Source organism: Mirounga leonina, unplaced genomic scaffold (assembly GCF_011800145.1).
Source record: "Mirounga leonina isolate KUSES-001 unplaced genomic scaffold, KU_Mleo_1.0 Mir_129, whole genome shotgun sequence".
Lineage (NCBI taxonomy): Eukaryota > Metazoa > Chordata > Mammalia > Carnivora > Phocidae > Mirounga > Mirounga leonina.
The window spans coordinates 15,227,295-15,243,528 of record NW_023270323.1 but is presented as its reverse complement, the minus strand read 5'-3'; the positions used below and the strand labels follow the sequence as shown (position 1 = coordinate 15,243,528).

The window sequence follows — 16,234 nt, the reverse complement described above, 5'->3', positions numbered from 1 at the left end:
CGGGTAAATCCTGAGTTAACTGAGGGAACCTGGCATTGACTAGATTAATCCTCAGATATCAGGTAAAATGGGACTCAAAGAGGGAGTTGTGGTATCACTTAAGTTTTACATTTCTGTAGGTCTAAATGTGTGGGCTGTGCAGAATGAACCCATCATGCCTGCTTTACAGGATTGTTTTAACGTGACAAGGTGAGAACAAGATGGGGGAGGCCCCATATACACCCCTCCAACTATCAGATGCTCGTTGTCATTCCTACAGCTCAGGGTTTCATTGCCCAGTCTCTTTCGGCTCCACTAGTTACTAAACACAAGGGGTGCCGCCATGTGGCCAAGTTTATTCAGCTTATTTTTATCGTGAGCAAGAATATTCCAACCCATTACCTCAGAATTAACATATTTCACTTTCCTACATTATATAAACAATGTGACCAGTGCTCTTTTTTTTTTTAAAGATTTTATTTATTTATTTGAGAGAGAGAATGAGACAGAGAGAGCATGAGAGGGTCAGAGGGAGAAGCAGACTCCCCGCCGAGCAGGGAGCCCAATGCGGGACTCGATCCCGGGACTCCAGGATCATGACCTGAGCCGAAGGCAGTCGCTCAACCAACTGAGCCACCCAGGCGCCCGTGACCAGTGCTCTTAATTCAGTGACTCCACCTGTAACACACGACAGTCTCTCTAAGCTGCTAAGGCACACTGAAGATTTCCTTTATACAGGAGGATACATGATTCAACAAAGCATTTTTCTCAGGAGCTACAGTCAAGTTTTGCTACTTGCTTGTCAAATCCAATTTGATTGCACTGGGTTAAAATAAACTCCACTGACTACCCGTCTTCACCTCTGCCGATCACCCCAGAAGGACATCGACTGTTTTTCCTTTAGAGTTATACCACCAGGAGCAAGAAAGTAATTCTCATTAATGTATTTATCACACTGAGGGTGCAACTGCTTATCTGCGGCATGCTAAGTATTTTGCATGACGACTTAATTTAAATTTGGCGACTATCCCCATCTTATAGATTAGGAAACTGAGTCTCAGGTTAAGTTATAGTAAGGGCGCAGAGTACGTGGCAATGCCTGTATTTAATCCAAGTTTGACTTCTTTTCATTCTACCACGACACCCTACTAATGAGAATATATACACTTATCGAAGCTCGTATTTTTAAAAATTCTTGTCGAGGAACTCAAGATCCAGGATGACAAGTCATTCGACCACCCCTCCCCCTCTCATCTCCTACCCACTCTACCACACACCCTTCCTCTGCCACACTCACTCACATCCATTCCCTAAACCCCCACCTGCCTGCCTGCTCTCCAGCCTTTACAGAAGCTGTTCCCTCTGCTTAGAGTGTCCCAGCCTTCCTCCCCACTTAGAGAATTCCAACCCGTCCTACATCAGGGGGGACTGAAAGCTTTGCTCCCTCTCCCAAGGAGAATTAGCAGCCTCCAGTCCAGCTTCCGCAACTTAGTTTATCTTTCCACCACAGCCCACACATACCACTAGGCATTGGCGTCTGTCTGCACATGCCTCTGTAACCACTTCCAGAAAGAACCCCTCAGAGCCAGGGCCCAGGGCCTGCATCCTAGCATCCCTGCACTGTGAGAGTTCGACAAACACTTGCTGAGTTCATGGATGAATTTCATTTTAAATCAAGGTCTATACTTTTCATGTTCCGGGCTATGAATGAAGTGTAGGTAGGTAGTACTGTGAAGTACACTGGCTCTCACCAAATGACTTTTTTACGGGTTAAAAATTTTTAATTTTTATGACTGTGGTTAAATAGTCATAACATAAAATTTACCATTTTAACTGTACATGTTTAAGTGTACAATTCTGTGGTATTAAGTATATTCATTGTTGTGTAATAAGTATCACCATCCATTTCCAGAACTTTTTCATCTTCCCCAACTGAAACCCTGTACCCATTTCACCCTAACTCCCCATTCCTCCCTCCCCCTTCCCCCTCTACCCCTCACCCCTCAAATCACTATTCTAATTTGTCTCTATAAATCTGACTACTCTAGGTACCTCATATAAGTGTAATCATATAATATTTGCTCTTTTATGACTGGCTTATTCACTTAGCATAAAGTCTTCTAGGTTCATCCATGGTCTAGCATGTGTCAGAAGTTTCTTCCTTTCTAAGGCTGATCATACCACATTTCATGCATGCATTCAACTAGCGATGGATTTTAAGAATAACCAGGAAGGAGAAAGGTCTCACTCACCCAAAGCCAGTTTTTCCCGAAACCCCGCCCGGTCTCATCATAGGCTCAGCCCAAGCCAGGGATGGCCCCGCCTCCCTCCCTGCCAATCAATCGCTGCTCGCGCCTGCGCAAGCAACGCCCAGAGCCCGGCGCCAGCCGTTGCCCCGAGGCCGTCCCGGGCGGTTAAGTCCGGCCGAAGCCTTTCCCTCACTGGCCCGCCCACCATGACGATCACCTACAGCTGTATTGCTAATGGCCGAGCGGTCCTAGCGGAGCTGGCCCTGGCCGGCGGCTCCTATCAGGTACCCCTGGGCCCTGACCCCACCTCGGCAGGCCCCGCCTCTTCAACGGCGGCGCCTGCCGGGCCCGCCCCTCAGGACGCGGCGCCGCCGGGCGGTCGGGAGCAGGCCGCGGGGGCGAGAGGCCCCGCCCCGCGAGAGGCTAGCTTCTGTGAGCCGCGGAGCCTGCGAGCGGGTGAATCCCGACCGCGGGGCCGCACGTGCGCCGCCTGGGGGTTAGGGCTGGTGGTGCACGCGACCCCTTTGGAGGAGAGCCTTAAATAGTTTAACTCCCCTGAGGAGAAGCGACTTTCAGTTCAGCACACATTTATTGAACATGGGTTAGTTGCATCATCCCGGGGTAAAGGTGTAGGGGATGCAGCCACGAAGAAAAGACGGGACCTGCACTTGCCCCCTGATGAGCTCGTTGTCTCTTTATGACCAAGGGCTATATACAGTTTGTCCTACAGTTGTAAAAGCCTTCCAGTGGAGGTACGTTGAGATTGCTCCTGTAGCATTCAGGATGGTGGCTGCTTGCTGACCACAGCAGAGGTGATGTTAGGGTGGTTGGCTTGGAAGCCTTGTAAGAGTTAGTCTTAGCCTGAGACAGGAAAGAGAAATGGGGACTCCACTCAGATGGAACAGCACGGTGTGTTTGGGGAACCCCAAGAACCTCAGTGTGGCTAGAACACAGGGTCACAGTATGTAGGGCTAAAGATTAGGTCACGAAAGCGGACAGAGAATAATTAATGAAGAGTCCTATACTGTTTGTTTTCTTATTGTAGGGACACTGGAGAGCAATTAAATAGAGGAATAGCAGGATCTGATTCATCTTTGGAAAACTTGGTTTGGTTATAATATGGAAGGTGAATTGGAGGGGAGAGAACCAGTTAAGATGGCATTGTTGTAGATTCTGTAGGAGATTGAAGGGTGTGAGCAAAGGGCAGTGAGGGTGCAGATGGAAAGGAGGGGTCAGATCCTAAAGAGACTGTAAAACTAAGGGAACTGGGTCATGCCCAGAATGATTCTCAATTTTTTTTCAATCTTGTTTCCCCAGAATTATTAAGACATAATTCACATATGACGGTGTATAAATTTAAGGTGTACGACATGATAATTTGTCAGCTTTTTTCCTCAGGTGGCATTAAACCAGATTGAAACTACAGATGGAGGAGCAGGATTGTGAGGGAGGAAGTCAGAGGGAATGCGAGGGAGGAGAGTATAGTCTGGGACAGGTTGAATTTTGCTGCCTCTTGGAAGTGGCCAATCTATTTGTGTCTTTCTTCCTCCACCTTATTCCCAAAAGATTTAAGTCAACAAAATGTCCAATAGGTAGCACTCAGAGGGTCATGGCTAACAGTTGAAGCTAGTAGAAGAGGGTAGAAAAGAAAAGTATGAGAGTGAGGAGAGAAGAGGACCAAAAGGCAGAACACTGTTTAGGAGCAGGTTAGAGAAGTGGGACCCCAAATGAGAGCACTGGTGTCCTGAAAGCCAAGAGAAGAAAGTTACAAGAATGTTTTATGCCCCAAAGAAGTTGAACAAGATCTAAAAGGTGCTCATTGGACTCTACAGTTAGAAGATGATTGGTGGGGGTACCTGGGTGGCTCTGCCTTCACCTCAGGTTTTTTGTTTTTTTTTTTTTAAGATTTTATTTATTTATTTATTTGACAGAGAGAGAGAGAGACAGCGAGAGCAGGAACACAAGCAAGGGGAATGGGAGAGGGAGAAGCAGGCTTCCCGCCGAGCAGGGAGCCCGATGCGGGACTCGATCCCAGGACCCTGGGATCATGACCGGAGCCGAAGGCAGACGCTTAACGACTGAGCCACCCAGGCGCCCTCGCCTCAGGTTATGATCTTGGGGTCCTGGGATCGAGCCCCACATCGAGCCCCACATCGGGCTCCCTGCTCAGTGGGGAGTCTGCTTCTCCCTCTCCGTCTCCCACCTGGTCCTGCTCTCTGTCTTGCTCATACTCTCTCTCTCTCAAATAAAATAAATTAAAATCTTAAAAAAAAAAAAAAAGATGATTGGTGACCTTACAGGTAGCAGTTTGGAAGAAGTGGTAGAGGCAGAAACCAGATTGCTTGAGGCCAACTGAATGGGAGATGAGGAAGTCAGGAGAGTGAAGTTAGACATTCTAAGAATTTAGAAAGGGAGTGGGATGGGGTGAAAGCTGAAGAAGCATGGTGGAGGAACGGGTCTCATTTTTCAGAACAGGGAAGATTTTCAGCGTATGTAGGCTATTGGGAAGCGTCTGACTTGGTTCCGGCTCAGGTCTAGAGGTTGTGGGATCAAGCCCTGCCTCGGGCTCCACACTCAATGCAGAGTGTGCTTCAGATTCTTTCTCCTCTTCCTCTGCCCCTTCCCACTCATGCGCTTTCTCTCTCTCTCTCTCCGCTCTCACTCTCTCTCAAAGAAGGAGGGAGAGGGAGATCAAATCTCATGGGTTGTGAGATCAAGCCCCACGTGGGACTTGTGCTCAGTGGGGCATCTGCTTGAGATTCTCTCCCCCTGCCCCTTCACCCACCCCCAAACACATGTGCTCGCTCCCTCTCGCTCTCTTGCTCTCTCTCAAATAAATAAATAAATCTAAAAAAAAAAAAAAAAAAGGAATATGGCTATTCAAGTCTTCCTAGGTAACTTTCAGGTTCCTTTCACACTTCTAAAGTAAATTAATAGGACTCCATACAATTAACCATATTTAAGATATTCTGAATAATCGTCAACACCTTGCACATTTTCCCCCAGAGGATGAGCCTTACAAGAAACAGAAATAAGAGACCTTGACAATTATTTGTTTCATAGAAAGAAATCAGTGAATAATATTGAATAAAAATTGTTATCTTAATCAAAATGAAGAATGCAGAAAGAAAGAAAAAGAAAGTAAGAAAGAAAGAAAAAGAGAAAGCTTAGGATATTCAGAGAATAAGGGCTGAATGCCTTTTTTTTAAGATTTATTTTTATTTTAGAGAGAGAGCACACATAGGGGAGGGACAAAGGGAGAGAGAAGATCTCAAGCAGACTTCCCGCTTAGCATGGAACCTCCACCCGCACCGCTCAGCACAAGGCTCAATCTCGTGACCCTGAGATCATGACCTGAGCCGAAATCAAGAGTTGGACACTCAACCGTGAGCCACCCAGGCGCCCCAAGGGCTGAGTACTTTTAATCCATCAACATTTTTAGGTATAGTTTCAGTGACTAGAAGTCACTGAAAAGATGTTTGATTAGATAGTGCTTCCCAGCCTTAAAGCCAGATGTAAGATGTGACTCTAAGAATAAGACTGATTAGTGCAACCTGTATTTGCACACATATAAGTATACACACAAGTATATGTATATTTGTGTAATTTTCATATTTTTCTTCAGATTCAAATGACTTATTTCATAACTTACCTCTTACCACACATTGACTAACTACCCATTAGTTCTCCTAGTGAACACTTGCTCTTTAATAAACCATTCAGACCATTGGTAAATCTAGGGAGAGGATTAAGTAAAGACACTACAGTGTTGCACAAAGTAAATGCTGGTAATTTATTTTTAGGAAGCAGCGGCAACAGTGCTTAAACTAGTGCTTCTTAGAGCTGAGCCAAAGACCATAATGCAGATGGGAAGGTAAGCTCTGTTCTCATAAAAGACTGCTTGTTTTTTAACAATAGTAATGACACGAAGGAAAAAAAGGTTAGTTGCACATACTCTCAGTTGAACCCTCAAAAAGGAGAACTTCCATATGTAAGAGGTAAGATCAAATGAGAATAATTAACACCAAATTCAAGATAGTGGTTACCTCTGCAAAGGGAAGGGAGAAAAAATGAAGTTGGGAAAGGGTAGCCATGGGACGTGAATTGTATCTGTAACATTTTACCCAGATGGTAGGTAGGTCTAAAGTATTCTTGTTCTCTTATTCTCCAAACTTCTTTAGTATACCCAAAATATTTCATTAATGAAAAAGGAAACTTCCACTTGAAAAATCTTTAATAGGACCACTCTAAGCTATACTTGGGACACTACATGGTATGGCCTACACCAGTCTTGACACCATTTTGTTAGTAAAAGAACAGGTAGGAAATAAGAGCATCTATTACTTCTAGACTCATCATTTTTCTTTTTAAGAGCAGGTTTGTTTTAACCTTTATATTGTAGAATAAAACAAAATACAAAAACCACATCAAGTGAAAGTATAGCTTTATGAAGCTCTACAAGGAAACCTCCCCACCAACTGCAGCTACCACCTAAGCCAAAAATACGGAATCCTGCCAGCCATCCCCGAAACGCCCCGCCATGCGTCCTGTCCCATCCACAGCTTCATCCCTCTTCCCCACCATTCCAGCCCCTATAGCAGTCACTTACCCTGGGTCTTCACTGCCTCAGCACCTAAATACGCAACCTCAGACACAAGAGCCTAATCCCACACAGTTTTTTTCTTTCAGTGTCTTTTACATCTCTTTAATCTATATTTTCCCCCTCCATCCCTTTCCTTTCCTTACAGTTTATCATTGAAGAACCTGTAGAGTGTAGTTTCCCACTCTCTGGTTTTGCTGACTGCAGAATGCAGTTCACCATGTTTCACGCAGCAGGATCCACAGGCTGGATCCCTTCCACAAGACTATAGGTGCTTTTTTCCATCAGATGGTACATGTGTCGACTTCTGTCTCCTTTTGACAGGCTAGCAGCCAGTGCTATTCCTTGCCGATATCCTAGAGCCATTTATTGACTGGGGAGTGCAAAATGGTGATATTCTAGTTTTGTTCTCACTTATTAGCCAGCATGATTTCAAAAGGAGATTCTTTTCTCATCTACTATTTGCTTTCCTATATTATGCATTCTAATTTGAATCTTTTGAAGATCTCTTCCTGAATTCCTGATTCATATATCCAACTGCCTATTCCGCATCTCTGTTGGATGTCTGATGGGCAACTCAAACTTATGTCCAAAACCAAGCCCCCCCTACAGTCTTGCACTTATCACTTTTCCAGTTCCTCAGGCCTGAAACCTTTGTGATCCTCGACTTTTGTCTCTTTGACATCCAAACCTAATCCATCAGCAAATCCTGTTGCCTTTCCCTTCCAAATATCCAGAATCCGACCGCCTCCAGCCCTACCATGGGAACCACGCCACCATCATCTCTTGTCTGGGTTCCTCCATACAAAGTGAGGTTCATTTTTGTCATTTTTTTTTAATTTTCAAGAATGTCTCTCTTAGAGTTTGATTTAATAGCTTTTATAATTATGCAAAACATGCATGTGGTTCCAAAGTCAAAATGAGAAAACAACTTTTTTTAAGAAGCCTAATTCCGCCCCCCAAAAAAGAAGTCTAATTTTCATTCCTTTCCTCTCCACACTGTTCTCCCTTCCCCCCCTTGACAGATAACCATTTTGAGAAAGTTTTCAGTTTGTCATTTTCTTTTTCTTCTCTTTTCTTTTCTTTTCTGTAAGAGACACATGCATATATGTGCATTTCCCTTCAGGGAGCGTATGAGAATGATAGATAAATGGTAGTACCTTGTACACAGTTTTCCTCATCTTGCCTTTGTTAATTACAGTGTATCCTGGACATTGGGTATTCAAGTTTTTTAACTTTTAAAGATGGTTTCTGAATGTTACTCACTAATAACATACTAAGCATAAATTTAAAATATTTCTTTCCTCACATCCAATATCAATTTACTTCAAATCACATATATACCTTTCAGAGACATGATAGAATTAGCAACTCTTTTTCAACAAAGACTCCTCCCAAAATAAAAATATTTTCAAGTAGAGATTATGTGTATCAATATCATCATTAAAAATATTTGTAGCATATTGTATTAATATGATATGAAGGATTTACATGGAAAGGGCGGGCACATACTTTAAATTTTCTGCCTCTGGGATTATCTTTTCTCCCTGTTTCTGAGATTTGTCATTTTTGTGTATATCCAATTTAGCATTTGACCAGGTCTATTGCCTGCTAACCATTTGGATATAAAGTGTTCAGAATGACTAGATTCAAAGTCTAGGCAACAAGCAACTATTTTTTTTTTTGCCATATTTTTAAATTTTCTGGATTGTTGTGCAGTAAAGATGGAGGCACTTTCCAAGAATCTTCTAGCTTCCTAACATGTGACTCTGAGAAGGCACAAAAGGTCAGCTAAGATACACTTTCACATACTATAGGGGAGTTTAATTTCCCCCTCCGCAGTTCATCCTGTTCCTCAGAATATTTAGTATTGGCAGTTTACAACTTTTAAATTCTAATCTATCATACTAGAAAGCCAGGAAGTACCAAAATTAAATATGTCTACCTAAAGATATAAGGATAGTAAAAATCAGTGAACAGCATTTTCTATTTGATGAGAATCTTTATTCAGTCTTGGAATGAGTAATTATCTACCAAAGCCATTTTTTAAAGATTTTATTTATTTATTAGAGAGAGAGCACAGTGGGGGGCTGGGGCAGAGGGAGAAGCAGACTCCCTGCCAAGCAGGGAACCCATCGTGGGGCTCAAACCCAGGGCCCCGGGATCATGACCAGAGCTGGAGGCAGACACTGAACTGACTGAGCCACCCAGGTGCCCCTATCAAAGCCATTTTAAATATAGATAGATAAATAGATGGATAGAGTTTTCTCTTTATTGTATTTCATTTTTATTGATGAAATTTTAAATACATATTCTAATTTTATAGTCTTTATTTAACATAATTTAATTTCTCACATATATGAAAGATTTCTAATTCTCATTATAAAAAGTTATCTATACAGCTTGTATACTACTACTGAGAGCTTGAAAAAAAAAGATTCTCTGTGAGGGTACTTAATTTCTTCAATGTTATCATGTAAATGAATGTATTCTTTTCAAAGCTTTGTCTACCATACTCTCTTTATTGATGGAATCACTTACCTATGTGCCACAGACAATGCCTTGGATACCATAACACCATCTGCATTTCTTAAAAATGTAAGTAATTTCTTACACTACTTGAAGGACCTTTTCACTTATTGAAATTATGAGGTCTCTATTTTATAGTGTGTTCGTAGTTGTGTCACTAACTGAAAGCAGATCACTCATTTGTCTATAAAACAGAGCCTTAATGACCTTCAGAGATTTCTTTTTTTTTTTGACCTTCAGAGATTTCTTACCCCTATCCTTCATCTGCCCTGTTTCCACACTTCTCCAGACCCTAAAGCAAGGTCTGCAAAGACTACCCACACAGATCTATTAGACTCTCTCTCAGTATTTATCTTGTTCTTTAAAAATAAAAGAGAAATTAAACTTTACTAATATTTAGTATACCATTTCAATAGCATGTGTATTTAATTTACAAATAGGGGTGCCTGGGTGGCTCAGTCAGTTAAGCATCCAATTCTTGATTTTGGCTCAGGTCATGATCTCAGGGTCATGGGATCAAGCCCCACCTCAGGCTCCCTTGCTCAGTGGGGAGTCTTCTTGGGATTCTCTCTCTGCCCCTCCCCCCCATTTGTGCATGCTCTCTCTAAAATAAGTAAATAGATCTTTTCTAAAATAAATAAATAAATAAATAAGTAAAAAATATTAATGGAAAAATCAGTCAGCAATACTATAGTGACTAACAGTTATTTTCAGTCATATCATGAATCATGCATATATTTGTTAGTGTACTGTCTTACTTAACACAACTCAAACTGTAACCACATATAGAATCAAGGATTATAAGGACTAATATTGAAATTCACTCTTCAGATACACCTTGATAAGTGCTAGAGTCTAGACGCTAAACACTGTTAGCAATTTAAGTGACTATACTCTAATTTTTCTCCCTCTCTGCTACTATGACAAAACATCCAAACTTTACCACCTTTCCAAAACCAGATACCAAATTGCTAACTACATACATTTTACCACTATTTCTGGGGAATACAATATTGAGTACAAACAATTGCAAGAATTCCTTCTTGAGACTTTGAAATGTCCTCTAACAACCATAAGGGTTTGGAAAAAGAAAAAAATAAAATAAGGGTTTGAAAGGTAGTACCATGACATTCAGTTGGGATTGAATGAAAGGTAGTACCATGACATTCAGTTGGGATTGTTTCATCATTGTTGAATGGATTTTGAAGGGAGGAGGAAGAGGGCAAAATGAAAAACACTTATTTAGAAAATATCATGGAATCCCATCTCTCTCTGTCCACCAGAGGTGAGCATCTGCTCTTCCCCTCAAGTCCTCAGACATACCAAAGACTCAAAGTGCTATTTGCGGTCTCACTGTATGAGACTGTGATCTGTACTACAGCAGTGGAGAAGAATGGGCAAGCACAGTTGTCCTACATACTGCATCTTTGATTGGAAAGGACACCCTGCCACCAAAAAGCTAGAAATAGTGTGGAAATAGAATATTCTTTTATTTCACATTTCTGCCAGACTTTGCTTCAAATGAACTCTGTAATTCTCCAGTTGAAATTATCTAAATAGGTTAAATATTTCCATTAATGTCCCCAGGTTAGTGATACTTTTCTGAGAAATCCTCTGATATCGCAAGAACATTTTTCTCCTTCAAATGCAGTTGCTGCAGATTTTCAACAAGTATTAGGAAAGTATATGGTATGTAACCTTCAACTATACTCCTAAACATTGTATTACAGCTGACAAAACAGTATGGAATTAGGAGATAAGAGCTTAAAAGATGAGTGAGAACGGAGAACTTCTATCTTTACATAATGATAAAGAATGATATTCTTGATATACAGATAAGAGAATAAAGCAAGATAGATAAAGTATGTATGGTATACTATTGTTTACCATTCTTACTTGTAACCATTTAAGAAAGAGGGAATAAATACAAATACACATATTTGTTCACTTATAGTAAAAAACAAGGGGGGGGTGGGAGCAAGAAAAGGATAAACCAAAAACATTTTAATGGTTGCCTATATCGGGATAGGGGACAGGAATAGAAACTAGGCCTCTCTGAATGAAACTTGTTTTGCAGATTTGACTTTGGAACCATGTAAATATTTTACATAATTATAAAATAAAAAATAAAATTATATAAAATTATAAAATTAAATATTTAAAAAATTGTCCATAGATTAAAATAAGACAGTCAGAAGAGGACAAATACTGTGTGATTCCACGTATATGAAATACCTAAGTAGTCAGAGTTATAAAGACAAAAAGTAGAAGGGTTGTTGCCAGAGCCTGGGGAAAAGGGATGAGGAGGAATTAGTGTTTAATGGTATAGAGTTTCAGTTTGGGAAGATGTTCTGGAGATGGTGGTGGTGATAATTGCCCAACATTGTGAATATACTTAATGCCACTGAACTATTAAGTTAAAAATCATTATAATTATAAAATTTGTTATGTATATCTTACCATAATAATTTTTTTAATTTTAAAAAGTAATCCCTAAAACTCAAAAGAAAAAAAAAACAAGAACCTAATTGTGTATCGAGTTGATGACTTGAAAGACAGTGAAAATTTCTTCCAAGTGACTTTAAAACACAATATCTGATTGTATATTCCTAGTGAGATTATACCCTAATGACAAAAGAACTAAAAATAAATCTTAAAGTATTTATTTTCAAGTGTCACATTGTTAGTGATAACATTGGTGTTGCTATTCTAAAATTGGTTTATATAGATATATTACTTTGAGTAAGAAAGTTAATGTCATTAGGAATCAAGATTTTCAGCAAGAGTTGCAAATATAAGGTCAAAGAATTAAGTAAAACCTTATAATCCTAAATTTTAATTGAAAATTAAATATTTTTTAAGAGAAAATCATATTGTGAAATTTTTAAATGAAAATTAAATATTGAAATTTTTTCTTTTTTTTAAAGATTTTATTTTTAAGTAATCTCTACACCCAATGTGGGGCTCAAATTCATGACCCCCTGAGATCAAGAGTTACATGCTCCACTGACTGAGCCAGCCAGGCACCCCAAAAATTTTTTCATCAAAAATATATTACATGATATATTTTCTCTTAAAAAAAAAAAAGTATTTCCTAGCCTATCTACTGAAAAACTTTAGAAATAATGATCAACCCACAAGCAGTGTGCCCCCTTAGCATCTAGATATAGTCTCTAAATACCATTTTACACTAAAAGGAACCGGGCCTGATTGCAGATATCAGGCAGGAAACATAGAAGCCAGAAACATTCTGTCATGCCAGAAACAAGGAAGCTATCAAAGTTCACTGTGCTCATGGCAAAAGACTTCAGGAGCCAACTTAAAGAGGCTAACACTGGTCAGTAATGGAGTAACTTGAACATCGAAAAGAATAATAACTGCAGTGGATTGTAACGCATCAAATATGTTAAATTCCATGAGTTCCTAGATACTATCAAAGACAAAATAATCCCTCATCAGTCAATCTGGAAGATACTAAGGATCCACCTCAATACTCCAAAAACCAATAAATAAAAGACTCAACCATTTATTCTGACTTTCCTATATGAACTGTACCTCAAAGAAAACAAGTAGTTGATAGAGAAAATGTTTTTTTGGTCTTTATAGAAGTATTCCAGCTAATAAACAAAGAAGAGGTGATAAATTTCACTATTTTATAATCCCTGATGAAATAATGTATCTAAGCAGTCATCATCAATGACTGAAAAAATTAGGTGAAAAGCTGTGAGGAACTTCATAACAGATGAAAGGGGCTCAAAACACCTAAACCCATTGATTATTCCTAAGGTCACAATAAGGGAGATGATCAATCATTAGTTATGTTTCCTACTGTTACACAATGAGTAGTATACAGCACACATCTGAAGTATACTTGCCCAAAACATCAAACCTGAATATGACCAAGCCTTTATATCTAACTACCAGTTTGCAGGAAATAGAGAGATCAGTGACCAATTAAATGATACCACAGCAATGCAATCAGCAAAATCCAGAATATGAGAAAATCTACAAGACAATCCAATTTCTTCAACAAATAAATTGCAACAGGGAAAAAGTTAAGGAGAACTCATAGATTAAAAGAGACTTACACATATCAACTAAATGTGGACTTTGGTTCCTGGATCAATAAAATAAATGTTAAAAAAAAAAACCAACTATGATTTGTTTTTGATAAATTTGTACACAAACTGGATGTTTGATGATGTTAAGGAATTTTTGTAGATGTGATAATGATGTTGTGGTTTCATTTTTAAGAAAAATGAGGCCATATCTTTTAGAGATACAAACTGAGGCATTTACAGATTAAAATAATATAATGTCTGGGATTTGCTTTGAAATAATGCATTTGGGGAAAGGGTAATCAGTAGTAGTACATATGAAACAAGATTGGCTATGTGTTGATACTAAGTGATGAGTACTTAAGGATTGATTATATTGTTCACTTTGCATTTGTATAAGTTTGAACTTTTCCATAATAAAATATGGAATATTTTAAGGTATACCTGCTTTAGTTTTTTATTATGTATCTAACAAATCCTACAAATTAGCAGCCTAAAACAGCACACACTTATCGTCTCATAGTTCATGTGGGTCAGGAATCCAGGCCCCACTTAACAGGTTCTCTTCTTAGGTCTCACAAAGCTGCGGTGAGTGTCGTAGGCCAGGCTATGTTCTCATCCGGAAGCTCGGGAAGATTCGGCTTCCAGGCTCATTTAGAACCTGTTGCAGGATTCATTTCCTTATAGCTGTTCCAGGGAGGCAGCTTTTTGTTGGCTGTTGGCCAGGGGACAACCTCAAATCCTAGAGACTGAAAATAGTTCCTTGCCACTTTGCCATCCTCAATATGGCTGCTTGCTTCTCAAGGCCAGCAGAGGAATCTCTCTACTCCAGTTTACTAAATTTTTTTTTTATAAATTTCTGTTCTTTTTTTTTCTAAGATTTTATTTATTTATTTGACAGAGAGAGACACAGCGAGAGAGGGAACACAAGCAGGGGGAGTGGGAGAGGGAGAAGCAGGCTTCCCGCGGAGCAGGGAGCCCGATGCGGGGCTCGATCCCAGGACCCTGAGATCATGACCTGAGCCGAAGGCAGACGCTTAACAACTGAGCCACCCTGGCTCCCCCAGTTTACTAAATTTTATATAGTGTGACATAATCACAAGAGTGACATCCCATCACCTTTGTTATTAATTAGAAGCAAGTCATACTTGGGGGTTTGTTTCAAGAATGTGATGCATTGGGGGGTCACCATAGGGTGTGTCCACCACAATGCCTGAAAAATAATTAAGGATAGATGTTTTTATATTAAATTCATAAATTTTCTTGTGAAGAATTCTGCATATTTAACACAGCCAAAATATATTATTGACATAGCTCCCTGAAAACTAGTTACCATATGAAAATATGCACATTTTAAGCAGTTAACACATCTGACATCAAAGAAATTTCTGTTTAACATTTATAAGCTAACCTGGTAAGCATTAAATCTGTAGAAAATTTTATAAAAGTCATTGAATTTCTTATATACTAGTTAACAAAATAAAAATAGTTTTGAGAAATTTAAATATGTGTGTGTGTGTGTGTGTGTGTAGAAGCTTAACACCAGTGAATGGACTATGAATACATTATCTTAACAAAACTTAAATGATTCCCTTAGGTTAAAAAAGATTAAGCATTTTTTAAAAGGAGAGAAAGAGAAAAAAAGGAAAAGAAAAATAAAAAATTAACCATTGATCTTAACTTGATTATATCTGCAAAGACCTTATTTCCAGGTAAGGTCACATTCACAACTATCTGGCGTTAGGAATTGAACATATCTTTTTGGAGGGACACAATTCAACTAGCAACCTCTTCTTTTCTACATTTACCTAGTGAGCTCCTCACAGAACATCAATTGTAAATTGCATGGTCCAATAACCAGCAAGATCAGAGTTCTGTTTAAGATGGATTTGAGGGGCGCCTGGGTGGTTCAGCCAGTTGAGTGTCTGCCTTGGGCTCAGGTCATGATCCCAGGGTCCTGAGATTGAGCCCTGTGGCGGGCTCCTGCCCAGGAGGGAGTCTGCTTCTCTCTCTCCCTCTGCCCTTCCTCCCACTCGTGCTCTCTCTCTCTCTCTCTCTCTCTCTCGCTTGCTCAACCTCTCAAATAAATAAAATCTTAAAAAAAAAAAAAAGATCTTTTTTTTTTAAAGGTGGATTTGATCAATTGCCAAAGAGCAGGGGGTTTTAATATTATTTTTATTTAAAAACTAATGCTCATTAATAAAGTAAAATAACACAAAATATATAAAGCAAAATATGAATATCTCCTACAATCTCAAACCCCTGAAGTGAGCACTCTTAACAGACAACCTAGTGCATAACCTCCCAGAATTATTTATATATAAATATGCATATAAATAAATATATAATAAATATATGTGAATATATATTTTATATGCATGTATGTTTATAATATATGTAACATAAGTTTATACATACCTTTTAAATTCGCAAAACTGAGGTCATTAATGCAATGGGTAAAGGCTTAATCTCTGGAGCTTGAGTCTGTCCTTGTTGTGTAACAATTTGGGTACCTTATTACTTTCAGTCTCAGATTTCTTTTCTTTTTTTTTTTTTTTTTTATTTTAAGTAGGCTCCACACCCAACATGGAGCTTGAACTCAAGACCCTGAGATCAAGAGTCAAGCACTCTAGCAACTGCACCAGTCAGGGACCCCTCAGTTTTCTTCTTTAGAAAATGGTAGCTTGGGAATTAAACAAGTTAATATGTGTGAAGTGCTTAAAACAGTACCTGGCACATATTAAGTGTTCAATAAGTTATTATTTGCTATTGTTCTGCAGCTGCAGCTTACTTTTTTAATATAACACTCTATTATAGAG

At 39.4% G+C, this 16,234-nt stretch overlaps 1 protein-coding gene across 1 annotated transcript in view; it reads left to right on the top strand.

Moving 5' to 3' along the window:
- The first annotated feature begins 2,432 nt into the window (after positions 1 to 2,432).
- The window catches only part of LOC118010399 (vesicle-associated membrane protein 714-like), a 33,502-nt gene continuing 19,700 nt past the window's right edge, over positions 2,433 to 16,234 (top strand). The window contains exons 1-3 of the mRNA XM_035004685.1: positions 2,433 to 2,512; positions 6,032 to 6,102; positions 9,330 to 9,426. Of these exons, the coding sequence (XP_034860576.1) occupies positions 2,435 to 2,512; positions 6,032 to 6,102; positions 9,330 to 9,426 (246 nt within the window). The 5' untranslated portion in view covers positions 2,433 to 2,434. The remainder of the gene's footprint in view (positions 2,513 to 6,031; positions 6,103 to 9,329; positions 9,427 to 16,234) is intronic.